Genomic DNA, 14,304 nt, shown 5'->3' with positions numbered 1-14,304 from the left:
TTTGATATTTGTTCGTTAAAGATGGGGAAGCAAGTTTCCCACAGACGGCGCCACTGATCGTACCTGATCAGAAGAATCGTCGTAGGCTGCTCGGACTGGATCTTCTAGGAAGGAGAAGGGGGGGTGTACCTGCAAGGTACTCCAATGCCAAAGTAAGTTGACGAGCAAAGGAGCGCAAGTACTAGCTAAGAGTGAGTAAGAATTGAATCCCTGACCCTCTACTGAGAGAGGGTATTTATAGCCCCCAACGCTGGGCCATGATCACGCTAATGGACTGGATTTCCAAGCCCAACTAGGAGACTGCCAGGTTTCCTAGGTGGAGATATCGGAGGTGCGTGATGCCCTCTGTCCTGGTTAACCGCTCCGGAATCCAAGGGAGACGCGGTCTTATAGGGGCCACGTGGACTCCGTAGTATTCGGAGGATTGGGTGTGAAGGACCACTGCGCGGAGCAGGGTCCTCGGCAGTTAGATGCTCGCGGGGAACGAGGGCCGAGCATCCACCTGCTCGTGGAGAGCACTGTGCCGGAGAGCGGCGCCGGGCAAAGCCGAGACGAGCATGAAGCATCGTCTGCCAGTAGCTTGGGTTGGTTTGGGCCTTTAAGCCTAATGGGCTGGAACTAGGTGGGCCAAATCTTGGCCCAGCCCAGAACAGTTTGTATAATTAAGGTTTTTATTTAGAATTGTTATCAAGTGACATGTGGCTAGTATTATTACCAAGATGACATGTGGCTAGGGTTGCCATCATGACTTCTTTAGATTTATAGAATTCAATTCTTAATTTTTGAAATAATTATTAATTTTAAATTTCAAAATTGTACAATTATAATTATTATTATATTAATATTTATTTTAATAAAAGATTTGTATAATTAGGATTTTTATTTAGAATTGTTATCAAGTGACATGTGGCTAGTATTATTACCAAGATGACATGTGGCTAGGGTTGCCATCATGACTTCTTTAGATTTATAGTAAGTAGATAGCAACAACATGAGTTTATGATGCAAATGATACAAAGATGCAAGGAGCGTGTCATCCGTCTCCCACTCTTCCACCAAAAGCTTGGAATTAGAACTTTCGAAAATTCTACAAGATGAATTCGGCAAAATTTGTTGTAAATAATGACCCATTGGTTTCCATAGGATGGTTGAAGGGAATGAGCAGTTTATTTAAGGTGACGTCATGCGCCAAGGAGGAAAATGTTGTATTCGCTACTCATATGCTACAAGGAGCTATTGAAGTATGGTGGGACTTGTCCAGAGTGAAAAATTTATTCAGTCAGGGCGACTTGAAAATCGAACCTCAAAGTGATAAAAAAATCCCGATAACATAAGGCAAACACTTGAGGGTGAAATAGAAACATTGAATAAAAAGTACATAACTAAAACGTTAAGCCCTGCGAATCTTTGGGGATTCTCCATATAAACTGCCATTATCTCCTGGGGGAAACCTCACTATGCAACCTCATTAACTCACATAACAACAATACATGTAGCACAAAAGCAAAGGTCTAAGATTTAGACAAACTATCATTTACAAAGTCTCGCATGGGGACTCAACTATCTAAGTCTCGCTTAAAAAGAAATTACCTTATGTGTGGATTAAATCATTTCACATTTTCCAAGACCTCGTGCTAAAATGTACTAAGATTAATTCATTAGGCATAAGAGAAGATAATTCAAGGGGAAGCAAGACAAGCAAAACATATTGGCGCCGCACAAGCACAAGAGTAACACCATAAACCGACCAGTTACACCATACGCCGCCCATAGTTCATAATGACTTGCTCATATTAGGCTTGGACTGTCTGGACCAACTTGTCTCTCACCCTCTTATTAAAACGTGGGTAGTAGTGACATGTCCCAAAATTTGCTGACTAAAACGGGTAGTCAAATAGGGAAACGGCCCCCAACGATTCAAGAAAAGGTGAAACCCACTCTATCCACATTTCTTGGTCATAGAGTTGGAATAATCAACTCTCTAGTTTCTTGACCCAGACCAAAGAGTCTCTATAAATATCCCAGTCTTAGAATTGAGGAAAAGATAATTTTCACACAAGAACGATACTCAAAGCTTTTAATTTTTTTGCTTAAATCCAAACTATTATAAAAATATCCTAAACCACACAAGGAATCATACAAATACATGACTATCCTTGTTAAATTTTTTTTGCAAGTACACGAGTCAATAACAATAATTAAATTATTATAAATATTTAATTTTTATCATAATATTAATACTCAAGAATAATTGTGACATGTAAAAAATATTTTACAATACATGCATAATAATTAAAATCTAATCCCCACATGGTGAGGATTAGCATCTATAATTTCATGTCCAACCATGAACTTCATGCCCATTTATAATTTCATGCCCAACCATGAACTTAATGCCCATTTATAATTTCAATTTAATTAATCAATAAAACATATATTAGTACCATCTGTTGCCCACAAATGATTTTAGTCGCCACCTCGGAAAAATAATCATACTATCAAAATGTTAGTTAATCCTTATCCTTTATTATTCCTGAAACCATTTTCAGCGGCGAATATCCATCCCAAATGTTTTAACAGTGTAGATCGCAGCCTCATGTTTCGCAACTCGTTGCTCCATTTCATCACACTAGAAATCATCCACAACACTAACAAACCCACTTCATATCACAATATTTTCTCAATTTTTCATTCTCATTCTTTCTCTCTCCTTCTCCCAAACCGAACCACATGGCTTCCATTTCGAGTATCTCTTCTCCCGAACCTCACTTTCCCGAAGCAAAACCTCGCTGTTCCCTTCCCTCTCAAACGACCCTCACTTCTGCACTTCCCCTCCCAACCTCTATGCCTCTGTCTCAACTCCGTAGCCGACGACAGCCACAACAATACAAACAATAACGACCGCCGATGGGATTCGATGCTCCACGAATTCGTCACCGGCGCCATGAAGCAATTCGAATCGTACGTAAACGCGTTCAGCAAAGGCCGCGCTGCCGACGAAGACCAAGGTGATGTTAGCGATGAAGGATGGGATTGGAATCGGTGGCGTCAGCATTTCGATGAGGTTGACGACCAAGAACGTATTGTCATCATCCTCAAGGTTTGCCATCGCTACATTTCTGTAATTTCGTTTTGTTTTTTGTGCTTATCGTTAATCAATCGATGTTGATTATTGTGGTAGTTTTTGTTGATTTTGGTGCGATAGAATCTTTATCTTGATTGTTTTGATTTCTTTCTGTCTTATGATGAATTATCACGTGTAGAAATTCCTGCGCAAAATCCCAAACTTATGGTTCTTGTGTGTTATTACACTATACAATTCTAAGTATTCGCGGAATTAGATGTGTTCTTAAAATCAACCAAGTAGTTAATTGCTTTGTAAATAACTTGTTAGTTGTTAGCAGTTTACTTTGGTTTGGTAATGACTGAAAGTTATCAAAATCAGAAACAATCTGTTTTCAGTTAACACGAAACAACAATAAGTTTTGTAAATGACATAGTCTTGAAAGCAAAGTAGTCAAGAGCGGCTCTATCCTGCTATAGAGGATCGGAGCGGAGGCTGGCCGCAATGGTGCAGAACCCTATAGTGGCCATTATTGGGGGTAAATAGCGGGTAGCGGGGGCAGAGCGGTTCCCGTCCCGGAGCGGTTTTTGTTCCGTTTTTCTTTTCCCCTCCGAAAAACCAAAATGACATCTTAAATTTAGAACGTTTTAAGGGTAATTTTATGTTTTTCAATCAAATTTGAGTTGAGACGCAACCCTAACCTTCCTTCATAGAGGTTCCAAAGAAAAATCACGAGTTCCTCCCTCACCTCTCTCACTTCATATGTTAATAATTATTATTCATGTAATTTATCCAAAAAAAAAAATCAAATAGCGGCCATCCCACCATACGCTATCCCATTTTTGGGGTCGGCCGCTCCACGCCGGATTGACTACTTTGCTTGAAAGGAGTTTTTGTCATATTTTTAATGGTGAGCTTAGTTCTTGATGTTTTATGTCAATGCGGATTCTCATGTCATACTTAAGTAGGATTTCTTCAAACCTGTTTATAATTTAAATCGTTGCTTGTTCTTTTTTGTGCTAAACAGTCTCAGTTACGTCATGCTGTATACGTGGAGGATTATGAAGAAGCTTCTAGGCTTCAAGTGGCGATTGCAGCTGCATCCAACAATGACAGTGTTGGAAAAGTGATATCTCTTCTCAAAGTAGGGATTTTGACAAATGGATGTTATGCTGTTAGCTGATTTTTGTGTTTTACTTTTTCACTATATTGTGTATAATTTAAATATGCATGTATATTTTCTAATCTTGCAGAGAGCCATACGAGAAGAGCGGTACAGTGATGCTGCTTTTTTAAGAGATAAAGCTGGTGCTGGACTTGTGAGTTCTTATAGAATTTATTTGATGGCAACTTGCATGAATGTCTTTGAATTGTAGTGGAATTAGAATGTCAGATGCAACGTCATATGGTGACCCTAGTAATACATATTGGTGCTGAAATTGCTATTACTTGGGTTGATAATTTGTTTTTGACATCAAGACAACACTTTCCTCACCACTTCATTTATGAAACCAATAACTAATTTTTAAGGTGTTTTTGTAGACTAATTTTTTTTTTCTTTGATCTTGCTAATAAGCCGCGGAACCTAATGACAGTCAGTATTATGAGAGCCAGATAACCATTTTTGAAAAACATTTAGTTTGCTTATTATCATGATTTCAAATTTTAAGGTGTATTTGTTTTTTCACTTTGATTTCAAATATGATTCCAATTCTTGTAAATATGTATTGGTTGATTGTATCCCTTATTTTCTATTAATAGATTAATGCTGTGCTGTGACATTTCGTGTTGTATGCTAAGCCAATAATTTACACCATTTGTAACATCTGTTTTTGATTTATCTTTATAATTTGTAATATTGTTATGTCTTGAACTGTTCCTAAAAATTCATTAAAACTCACACATATTAATTGGCTCTTACAGGTGGGTTGGTGGGCTGGTATTTCAAAAGATGTAAATGATCTACCTGGTTTAATTATTCGCATAACTCCAGAGCATGGAAGATATGTGGCAAGGAGTTATAGTCCTAGGTAATTTTTATATCATGATAATAAAAAACATGTAAGGTAATTAGCCTCTTAAAATAAAAAAACTTATTCTTGTATAGGTGATGTGCCACCACTTCAGCACTATACTGGGGAGGAATGGATTATGTGAAAATGTCTAAAATATTGCGTTAGAATTCCACTATCTATGATATGTAGCCATAATCATTTTTCTTAGATTACCAACTGTTCCAAGTTTTGCCCAACCTCAACCTGAAACTAAAACCCATAAAACATTGGTCATTTTTCTAGATGGATGAGGTGTTCAGGAATAATTTTATCATTTTTGCGTTTTATCTATTCGGATAGAGTAGCTAGTCTATAGAGCACGTGTCTTGGCTTGTGTTTATGTTAAGTCTTTAATGTTTAGGTATAATTGGAACCTTTAATTGCATATATACAATATAATAGATTCAGACTCTCAGATCTATATAATTTAGAACACAATTACAGATTCAGTTCTAGAATATTCAATTTATCTAAAAAAAAAACTGTTGTATCATAATTTTCTCTCCCTTTCTTTTGACGATTCAAATTTAGCACACCCTGTTAGTCTTAATCCCGAAGTAGCTCTATGCAGGTTTATAAAGTTATTGTAATAAGCTCAATGAAACATGGTCAAAGTTACAAATGCTACTTGTAGTAGATAAACTTAAATAAGCTCATCGAAGAGGAGAGGACCTTATCATATATGCTGATACACTTGTAACTTTAGTTTCTTTTTGTATAAACAAGACGATAGTTATTATTTACTAGTTAGATTTGGGCCTTTGTGCATGTACATTTACTAGACTAGGTGTTGGAGTTTCCGCCTTAATTATGGTCCGCCCCCTAGTCGCCTTAGTTGCGGCTTTTGGCTTGCCTTCATTGTAGCCCCTAATACCTTCATTGTGTTGGATTTGAAGGGGTGGATTTAGTCCCATATTGTTTAGAGATATGGCCTGTGTTTTATTTATTAGTGGGGACAATCCTTACCTTACAAGCCAGTTTTGTAGGGATGAGTTAGGCCCAATCAAAATTCTGAGATGGAATCAGAGCCTATCCTAGATAACTTGTTGGGCTTCCTGCATCGTCCACGCTTCAGGCTTATTGAGGCCCAAGTGTGAGGGGGTGTGTTGGAGTTTCCACCTTAATTGCCGTCCGCCCCCTAGTCGCCTTAATTGCGGCATTTGGCTTGCCTTCATTGCAGCCCCCAACACCTTCATTGTGTTGCATTTGAAGGGGTGGATTTTAGTCCCACATTGTTAAGAGATACTTCATTGTGTTGTGTTTATAAGTGGGGACAATCCTCATCCTACAAAACCGCAATAAAGGCGACTTGGGGGCGAACCGCAATTAAGGCGGAAACTTCAACACTAGCTGTAATGCAAAACCGTAGTGATACATAGATGATATAGTCAAATTTTGAGATGGTATAAGATCTTATCCTAGAGCACTTGTTGGGCTTCCCGCATCGTCCACGCTTCGAGCTCATTGAAGCCCCAGCGTGACGGGGTGTGTTGGAATTTCCGCCTTAAATACGGTCCGCCCCTAGTCGCCTTAATTGCGGCATTTGGCTTGCCTTAAATGCAGTCCCCAACACCTTCATTGTGTTGGGTTTGAAGGGGTGGATTTAGCCCCACATTGATTAGAGATATGACCTGTGGTGTGTTTATAAGTGGGGGTAATCCTCACCCGGTTTTGTTGGGATGAGTTAGGCCCAACCTAAATTCTGAAAACTTAATAGTTCAAACTATTTTTGCACTTATACTTTTGGTTGTTCTGCCACTACCTTATGTGGCTTCTGTTGTTAACACTTCTACCATATTTTCACCAGGCAACTTGCAACATCTGCTGCTGGTGTTCCTCTATTTGAGTTTTTTCTTACAATGGATAAAAAAGGTGACTTCAAGTCGCAGGTATCTCTTCTTGACTGACCCTAAAACTTGTATTTATTTATTTTTTCTGTAGGGTAGTTGCATAAAGAAAACTCATCGCACTGACGTTGGATTCTCTATTCCCATTCAAAATAATGCTATCTTAATATATGTGTGCTAAGCATCATCTTTCATGCTGATAGTTAAGCAAATTTTCTGATACTTATTCTGTATGTGAGCTAAGGATCATCTTTCATGCTGATAGTTTAGCAAATTTTCTGATAGTTATTCTGTTTAGAAAACTCAAGTTTAACTTTAATCACATGCAAGTTGGCTGAGGAACTGGGATTGCATGCAAGAATTAAGTGCATTACTTGTAGCTCACAATCCATTAAATTTCAACTTTTCTGCATTTCATGCGCTAATCTTTGTCATTACTGGCATAAAGTTTATAGTTTGCTCATCTATTTGATTTTTTAAGACAATCCGGAATACCAGCCAATTCGCACTGTAGATGCTGAGTTGGATTTTAAAAGTATGGCAATGGAGCCCTCTTGGTTTGGAATTTGCTTTCTTGTTCTCTCTTTCTTTTTATTTTGAAAAATGCAGATTCGAACATACACGAGCAATTTTATTTCCCAGTGTTAATATGGAGGTTCACATTGTCTCTAAATTTCGATTAAGAAACACGACCCCCTCAAAATCTATACACGAGCAATTTTATTTCCCAGTGGTAATGTTGTCATATTTATCAGAAATGTCTGACTTCAGTTGTGGGCCTCACTTCATTCCTTTTAGATTTATGCCTAGTTCCCCAAAATTGTAAATACCAAGGAGGCCCTCCCAATGGGGAATGCTAACCTTTCTATCCATGTGTTTAGAGATTGGGTTTAAACCAGACTTTTGTGGTTTTAAGTTTTACTTATATGCCAGATGAGTTTACTACTTTTAATGATAAAATAAAATAACTATTATAATAACTGTTTAAGAAGTTTATAATATTAATAACACTAATATATAACTCAGTCTCAATCTTGTATGTTATCCGACAGCAATATTGTAATAAAGTATTATCTTCATTTTCAGGCTGTGTACCTAAAGCGAAAAGGGTCCTACCAAGGCCCCCCAACAATGTCCTCTAAGACATCAGAAGCTAGTGAGCTGTTTGTTGTGAGTACTGAAGATTCAGAAAGTGGTGATGATAGGAGTGATGGCTCAGACCCTTCTGAGAGAATGCCTGCATTTCAGAATGTCTTGAAAGATATGATTCCTGGTGAGAAGGTGAAGATTTTCACTCCAGGGAAAGTTGACAAGGATCTAATATCTAACGCTATTGAGGAATCAAATGTGGAAGAAGAAAGTGGGGATGAAAATGAAGATAGAGAAGATGATGGCGATGAAGAAGACGTAGACGTAGACATAGACGTAGACGAAGATGAAGATGGCAATGAAGATGAAGAGGAAGACGAAGACGAAGATGGAGATGAAGATGAAGAGAAGAAAAATGATGCAGTAACTAGGGAACTGGAAAACTTTATATCGGAAACTGATCAAGAGGGAGATGATGAGAATGAGATAAATGCTGATCTGGAAACTTTTGAACGTGAAGAACAGAATGAAATTGCTGTCAAATTTGTCATTGGTGATCTTATGCAGAAACTTTCCAGCAATTTATCCCCTAGAGATTTACTTCGAGTTCCTGCTAAGCTGGAGATCAACGAGCGTGGTTCATTTTCCTTTACTGTTGAAAACGACAATCAGCAGGATGGTTATGACAAAGGGAAATCTTCATCAGATAAATCAATTGAGTTTCAAAGTCGTCACAGAGTTAAATTTATTGGCAAGGAAAATGTACCTGCAAAGGTAGGCTAAGTAATCAAATAAAATCTGCAAATCAGTTTTTGGCAAAACTCACTATAAATTGCTTTGACTATAATGTATTGGTTCAATCTCTTATAGGTGCTGAAAGAGGTAGGAGAATTTATAAGTCTCACTCTAAGTCAGGCTCAGAATCATCAACCATTATCCGGGTCTACGACTTTCAATCGCATTGAAATACCAACTTCATTTGATCCTCTAAACGGTGATTTTCTAGTGTTTTTGTCATTTCATTATTATGAGGTGCTTATTATTGACTGCTGACAGTAGAGTGTTTGTGTTGTTGTAACCAAGTGACAAATATTCCCATTTTCAATCAGGCTTATATATTGGAACATATGGTCTTTACTCCTCTGAAGTTATTCAAATGAGACATAGATATGGTCAATGGCAAGAAGATGACAGGGCGAAGGAGACTTCGGATCTTGAGTTTTATGAGTATGTAGAGGCCTTGAAACTAACTGGGGATCCTTATGTGCCAGCTGGCCAGGTAAAATCATTTTTTTATGGACCTGTAATTATAGTTTTTTTATTTCCTTCCTTGATCATTCTGTGATGTTGGTTTTTATCTATGCAATTCACCTGGGAGAAAAAGAGAGCAGGAGAGGGGTGCACTGTTTGATTATGTTAACAAAAGATGGAGGATGTTGGTGCTGATAAGTGGGAAATATCCGTGAGTTGTAAACCATGATAGCAATGGTTTTTCTATGCCAGTTGTCATTGTTAAGATAACTGGATTCATCTTTTTATTTATTAATTTGATAACATTTATTAAAAATAATAACTAATAATGTTTGAATAATACGCTAAATACTTTTTAACATTATCTTTTGCTATGAATTGAAAATATCGATAACTTAATTGATACATATGTAGAAACAAGGGTCCCTCTAATATAGACTCCGTGAAAAGGGTTCGGAAGGTGTGAACTCATGTGTCCTACGATAGAGATGGCATTTCCATGATACCCAATTTCACCTTTTCCCCCAAATATGTAACTAGGCTTTACAGTGTAGATGTTTCATTTTCTGACACCCATGTCTGAAATGCACACACATTAAAAATACAATTGAAACTGGAAGCATCTTGGTCCATATTAGGGGCTCCCTAGATACAGTTGTATACAATTTTGAAGTTATGGATACTTAGAAGACATGTAAAAAGACTGTATCCATGCTGCAAATTGGTGACTTAGGCCGTTCTTTGTATGGTATGGTATGAGAGGATATGATTTTAAACAGCTTCACAATCATCTTATATATGAGAAAATCTCTGGGAACTGCTTTTCTTCAAATGTTATCTCATTGGTTTTTGTATTTGAGGTGTTGTGTGCTGTTGACCTTCAAACAGCTCATGGACAAAATATATAAGAAGAAAATGTATCTTCTGTACTTCCAGTTTGTCTCATGTATTTTCTAGCACTGAAATGTTGTTTTTAGAAGTAATTCGGGATAGAAAGGCTAGTGATGTGCTCGTTGGAAGTTGATTGACAATTTTGATTGCTGTCAAACGGGCAAATTGTATTAGCCATTGTGTTAGCAATGGCACATATATTGGTTGAGTGCTTCCCATACAAGATTTGTGGGTGTTCTATGACTTGAATGTATTATGCATTTCTATTATATTTAAAAGCATCATAATGAAATATTAACTATTGTAATATGGTTGATATTTTATTACATGTTCTGCTGCCCAACCTCTCAACTTGATTTGTCTTGTAAAGTAGTTAAGCATTTTAAACTTTGAAAACTAACATTATTGTTCTTTTTTGTTACTCCTATATGATAACAAAAATTTCAAGCTTGTTGCAAGGCGGAGGTAGATTCTCAATGTGTTCCGTTAGAAATGAATAGTTATGTTGGAGTAACCGTATGGTTACTATCTATGAAGCACAAACACCCCGAATACGACCCCGACATTGACACGGCGACAAACACCGATAATAATTTGAAAAAGTGAACTAATTAAATATAATCACAAGTGTTAGTGCAGATGTCTGATATCAATACAGACACGAATACCTTTTTTCAAAGGTGTCGGTGCTACATAGGTTACTATTATTTTCTTTATTATTATTATTATTATTATTATTATTATTATTATTATAAAATTAAGAAGATCATTAAGTTGTAATATCTTTATTTATACCCGTTATTGCTGAAGAATAAAGTAGAACATTATTTCCTATTTTCTAAGAGTAAGATGATATCAAAGTTTGATTCAAGATCCGGAGGACTACTTGCTGTCAGGTTTCCGCTATCAAGCTGCCCATTATTTATATCCACGCACCAAGGCTAAGACGTGAGGTGTGTTAAGAGTACCACACCGGACATTCTATGGTCTCAACATATCTTTATAACTTAATAAGTGGGGGCGGTATTTACCTTAAAATCCGGTTTTGTAAAGTTGAGTTAGATTCAACCCAAAATTCTACGAAGTTACTTCTTCGGACCCAGACAGATATAACTTGTTCTTACCAAGTTAAATGGAAACCAAGATATTTCTTGTATTTCTGTGTGTGAAACTTGTGGTCTCTTTTTGAAGCTGATTTTTGCATATGCATTACTCATCATAAATCTCATTAGTCGTGTTCTTTGACCCCCTTAGGTGGCATTTCGTGCAAAAGTTGGAAAGATGTATCAACTTCCACATAAAGGGATAATTCCTGAAGAATTTGGAGTGGTATGGTATTATTTTATATTTTTTATTGTAGGGATTCCCATTTTAGTTTCATTGCTTTCCCCGATCTCTACTCCCGCCAAACCTTTATTGACTTGGCATCAATTCACAATAAATAGTAGGAAATTACTATTGTTCTGTAGTCTTATCTAATGTTATTAACGTTTCAGATTGCTCGCTATAAAGGTGAAGGAAGATTGGCTGAGCCAGGGTTTCAGAATCCTCGATGGGTTGATGGTGAACTTGTAATTCTTGATGGAAAGGTTTGTGTTCTCCACCCTGGTCTAGTTATTTAGCCTTTGCTATAGTAATTCCAGTTTACTTTTGTGCAATTTTTTATAGTTGCGTCTGGCCTTTTGTTGATTTTTTGCAGCATATAAAAGCAGGGCCTGTTGTTGGATTTGTGTATTGGGCTCCGGAGTATCATTTTTTGGTCTTCTTTAATCGGCTTAGGCTTCAGCAATAGGATTGCGTTGTTCATACTATCAGAAACTTTGTATATTCTTTCTTCAGACTTTAGCGTAAGTTCTCTTTAAAAAGGCCTTTTTAGCTTAACCGGCCAATTCATCTATTAATTTTATATATTATATTGTATCATACCATAATTTTGCTACAGGCTTGGGTATATTTGAAACCTTTAATTGCCCTATTTCAATCCATGACCAGTTTATGCGTTTTTATGATCATGTAAGGCGAAGGTGAGCCAACTTAGTGCAAAGCCTACCATAACCTATCTTCATCTCTAATTTTTAATGGCTTTATTTTAGTGTTTAGCATACTGTTTCCTAAAGTGGATAGTTATAATTCTTCGCTCCGATGGCTCTTTGAATTGGCCAAATGGCAAGCCAGATAATTGACGGGCCCAAGTGTAAGGCTTGGGTACATATATATATTGCTTGCTCCACATAAATTAAGCCAGCTACTGAACAATAAAAAATTGATATTTTAAGGCTAAACCAACGTAGAATTGTAGAATAGTAAATAAGATTGTAAAATCAAAAGTTTAGCAAAAAAGAGTTTACATGCAAGTCAACTCATTTGACTTTGGGTTGGTTTCAAAACAATAGGTGTGACTTGAGCTGGTTTTATGTGAACAATTCATTTGTCCATAAGGTATCGGTTTATTGGAAGAGCTTGAGTAACCTTAAGGATCAGAGGTCAAATCCCTCAGGAATAGTTGTAAAATGGCCATATTGCCACTTTAATTAACTTTCCCCTTCCCCCAACTTTTTTTTTTAAAGTTATTTACTTCTCTGTTTTTCTCTACAGATATCTTTTTGTCTTAGTGTATGTTTGGTTGAGCGTTTTTAACCTCAACCCCGCGTCCCAATGGCTAATTTAACGCGATTTCAAGAAGCTCCATTTGTGGCCTCCTCATTAGATATTAAGAAACTTTAAAAAGTTTAGAAAGGAAACATGGGAAGAAATAATTAGATATTAAGAATAGAAGAGGTCTAAAGTTTGCATGGCCTGTACTGTATCCCGAACTAATGGTTGGACCTCCTCATTATGTGGCCTCATAAAGTATTAATTTTAATGAAACCATTTGGTAAAGAAAGTAAATTCATTTATAAGCAACCTTCCTGTTGTTATTAATTACTAAGGTTTTCTATTTGTACTGTATTTTGTTTTAAGTGCAATTGTCATCAAGTGTCTCTACTTTTCCAATTAGTTTATTTTATAATGACTTCAAGTTGCAAGCTTCTTTAATCTATGTGACTTATGATTGTTGCTTTTTTCTGTTGGTTCCAGGTGTCAAGGAATGCTAAAATTGTGCTTCAGTGGAAGATATCATCCATCACTGCAAGCATTTCTGTTCAAGGTATTCAGTGTTTAATTTTAAAGTTTAGTAATTATACGCTGACAATGTAAACAAGTTTAATAGACGCTCCTAATGTTATTTTACAATCTTGTCACACCATAATACTATATAAAATCATATGATCGAATGTGGGTAAAACTTGCTTACCCTGGTAGTGTTTATGAATTAAATTATTTATTTTAAATATATAGGGGCTGCTCTATGGTATTTTTTTTAAGTAGACATTTTCTTCTGATGTTTACTTTTTATGTCCGTCTCTCTTCTGCAGTGCAAAATAGCATTCTGCCAAGCAGCATAAATTTTGAGCACTGGGCTGCTTGTGTAGTAGTAACTCAAATTATTAGATTATCTTGATTGTCATAGATTGACTCATCATCATGAAGGGGGATTCATCAATCAGCACTAAAGCACGATGTACTAGTTTTCCATTTCACGTATTGTAAAGCTGTAGTGTTCACATGACATCCTTCATCATGGTATTCTCCACCAATTTGTATAGTGGTCCAATTTTTTCTTATATTCCGATGTATCATGCTTAGTCTTATGTATTCAGGGTTTCATTGCTCTTTCTGTTAGGATGAATGAAATAAATTCATTACAAGTGGTATTATTTATCTTCCCACTTTGAATAATGATTTGTGGGAAATGACGAAACTGTACTATTGTGCCTCTTGTCAGTTCTCGCATTACCGGCTGAATGAACTTGGCAGTGGATGCCCAGCTTGCTCACACGCCTTGTTGTATGGAATTTATTGAAAAAGTGGTTATAGACAAGAAAAATATTTCATTTTAATTTTTATTGAATCACAAGAAAATTATTCCAACATTTTTTTTATTCCCACCATAATCGTTGTTTTTCTATTTCTGTTTTACTTTTGCTGAAAGCAGCTCACATCACAAGCACTTCCTGTGATATAGTTGGACATCCAAGGTTCATGAATCAATGTACTTTGGGATAAT

At 36.6% G+C, this 14,304-nt stretch overlaps 1 protein-coding gene across 3 annotated transcripts; it reads left to right on the top strand.

Moving 5' to 3' along the window:
* Positions 1-2,468: 2,468 nt before the first annotated feature.
* Positions 2,469-14,170, top strand: LOC131635379 (protein EXECUTER 1, chloroplastic-like). Of its 3 annotated transcripts, XM_058906009.1 has the most exons (14): positions 2,470-3,100; positions 4,092-4,208; positions 4,318-4,383; positions 4,988-5,094; positions 6,926-7,007; positions 8,052-8,828; positions 8,925-9,048; positions 9,164-9,333; positions 11,451-11,525; positions 11,693-11,785; positions 11,896-12,043; positions 12,139-12,220; positions 13,275-13,344; positions 13,613-14,170. In XM_058906009.1, exons 1-11 carry the CDS (start codon positions 2,504-2,506, stop codon positions 11,986-11,988), a joined length of 2,301 nt encoding a protein of 766 aa, XP_058761992.1. In that variant the 5' UTR covers positions 2,470-2,503; the 3' UTR covers positions 11,989-12,043; positions 12,139-12,220; positions 13,275-13,344; positions 13,613-14,170. The 3 variants fall into 3 exon arrangements, with proteins under 3 accessions (XP_058761998.1, XP_058761992.1, XP_058761985.1); XM_058906002.1 differs by lacking the exon at positions 12,139-12,220; XM_058906015.1 differs by lacking the exons at positions 11,896-12,043; positions 12,139-12,220; positions 13,275-13,344; positions 13,613-14,170 and adding an exon at positions 9,439-9,516 and having other exon boundaries at positions 2,469-3,100; positions 11,693-11,757.
* The last annotated feature ends 134 nt before the right edge of the window (positions 14,171-14,304 follow it).

The sequence above is a fragment of the Vicia villosa genome, linkage group LG1 (assembly GCF_029867415.1).
Source record: "Vicia villosa cultivar HV-30 ecotype Madison, WI linkage group LG1, Vvil1.0, whole genome shotgun sequence".
In the NCBI taxonomy this organism is placed as follows: Eukaryota; Viridiplantae; Streptophyta; class Magnoliopsida; order Fabales; family Fabaceae; genus Vicia; species Vicia villosa.
Note: the sequence above shows the minus strand (reverse complement) of the source record. Positions and strands in the feature narration are given on the sequence as shown.

Bases quoted from the DNA above. Each gene is read 5' to 3' on its own strand.
- LOC131635379 (XM_058906002.1), top strand. From the start codon at position 2,504: ATGTTAGTTAATCCTTATCCTTTATTATTCCTGAAACCATTTTCAGCG. The intron at 3,101-4,091 runs GTTTGCCATCGC...TGTGCTAAACAG, and splicing joins GTATTGTCATCATCCTCAAG to TCTCAGTTACGTCATGCTGT. The intron at 4,209-4,317 runs GTAGGGATTTTG...CTAATCTTGCAG, and splicing joins AAGTGATATCTCTTCTCAAA to AGAGCCATACGAGAAGAGCG.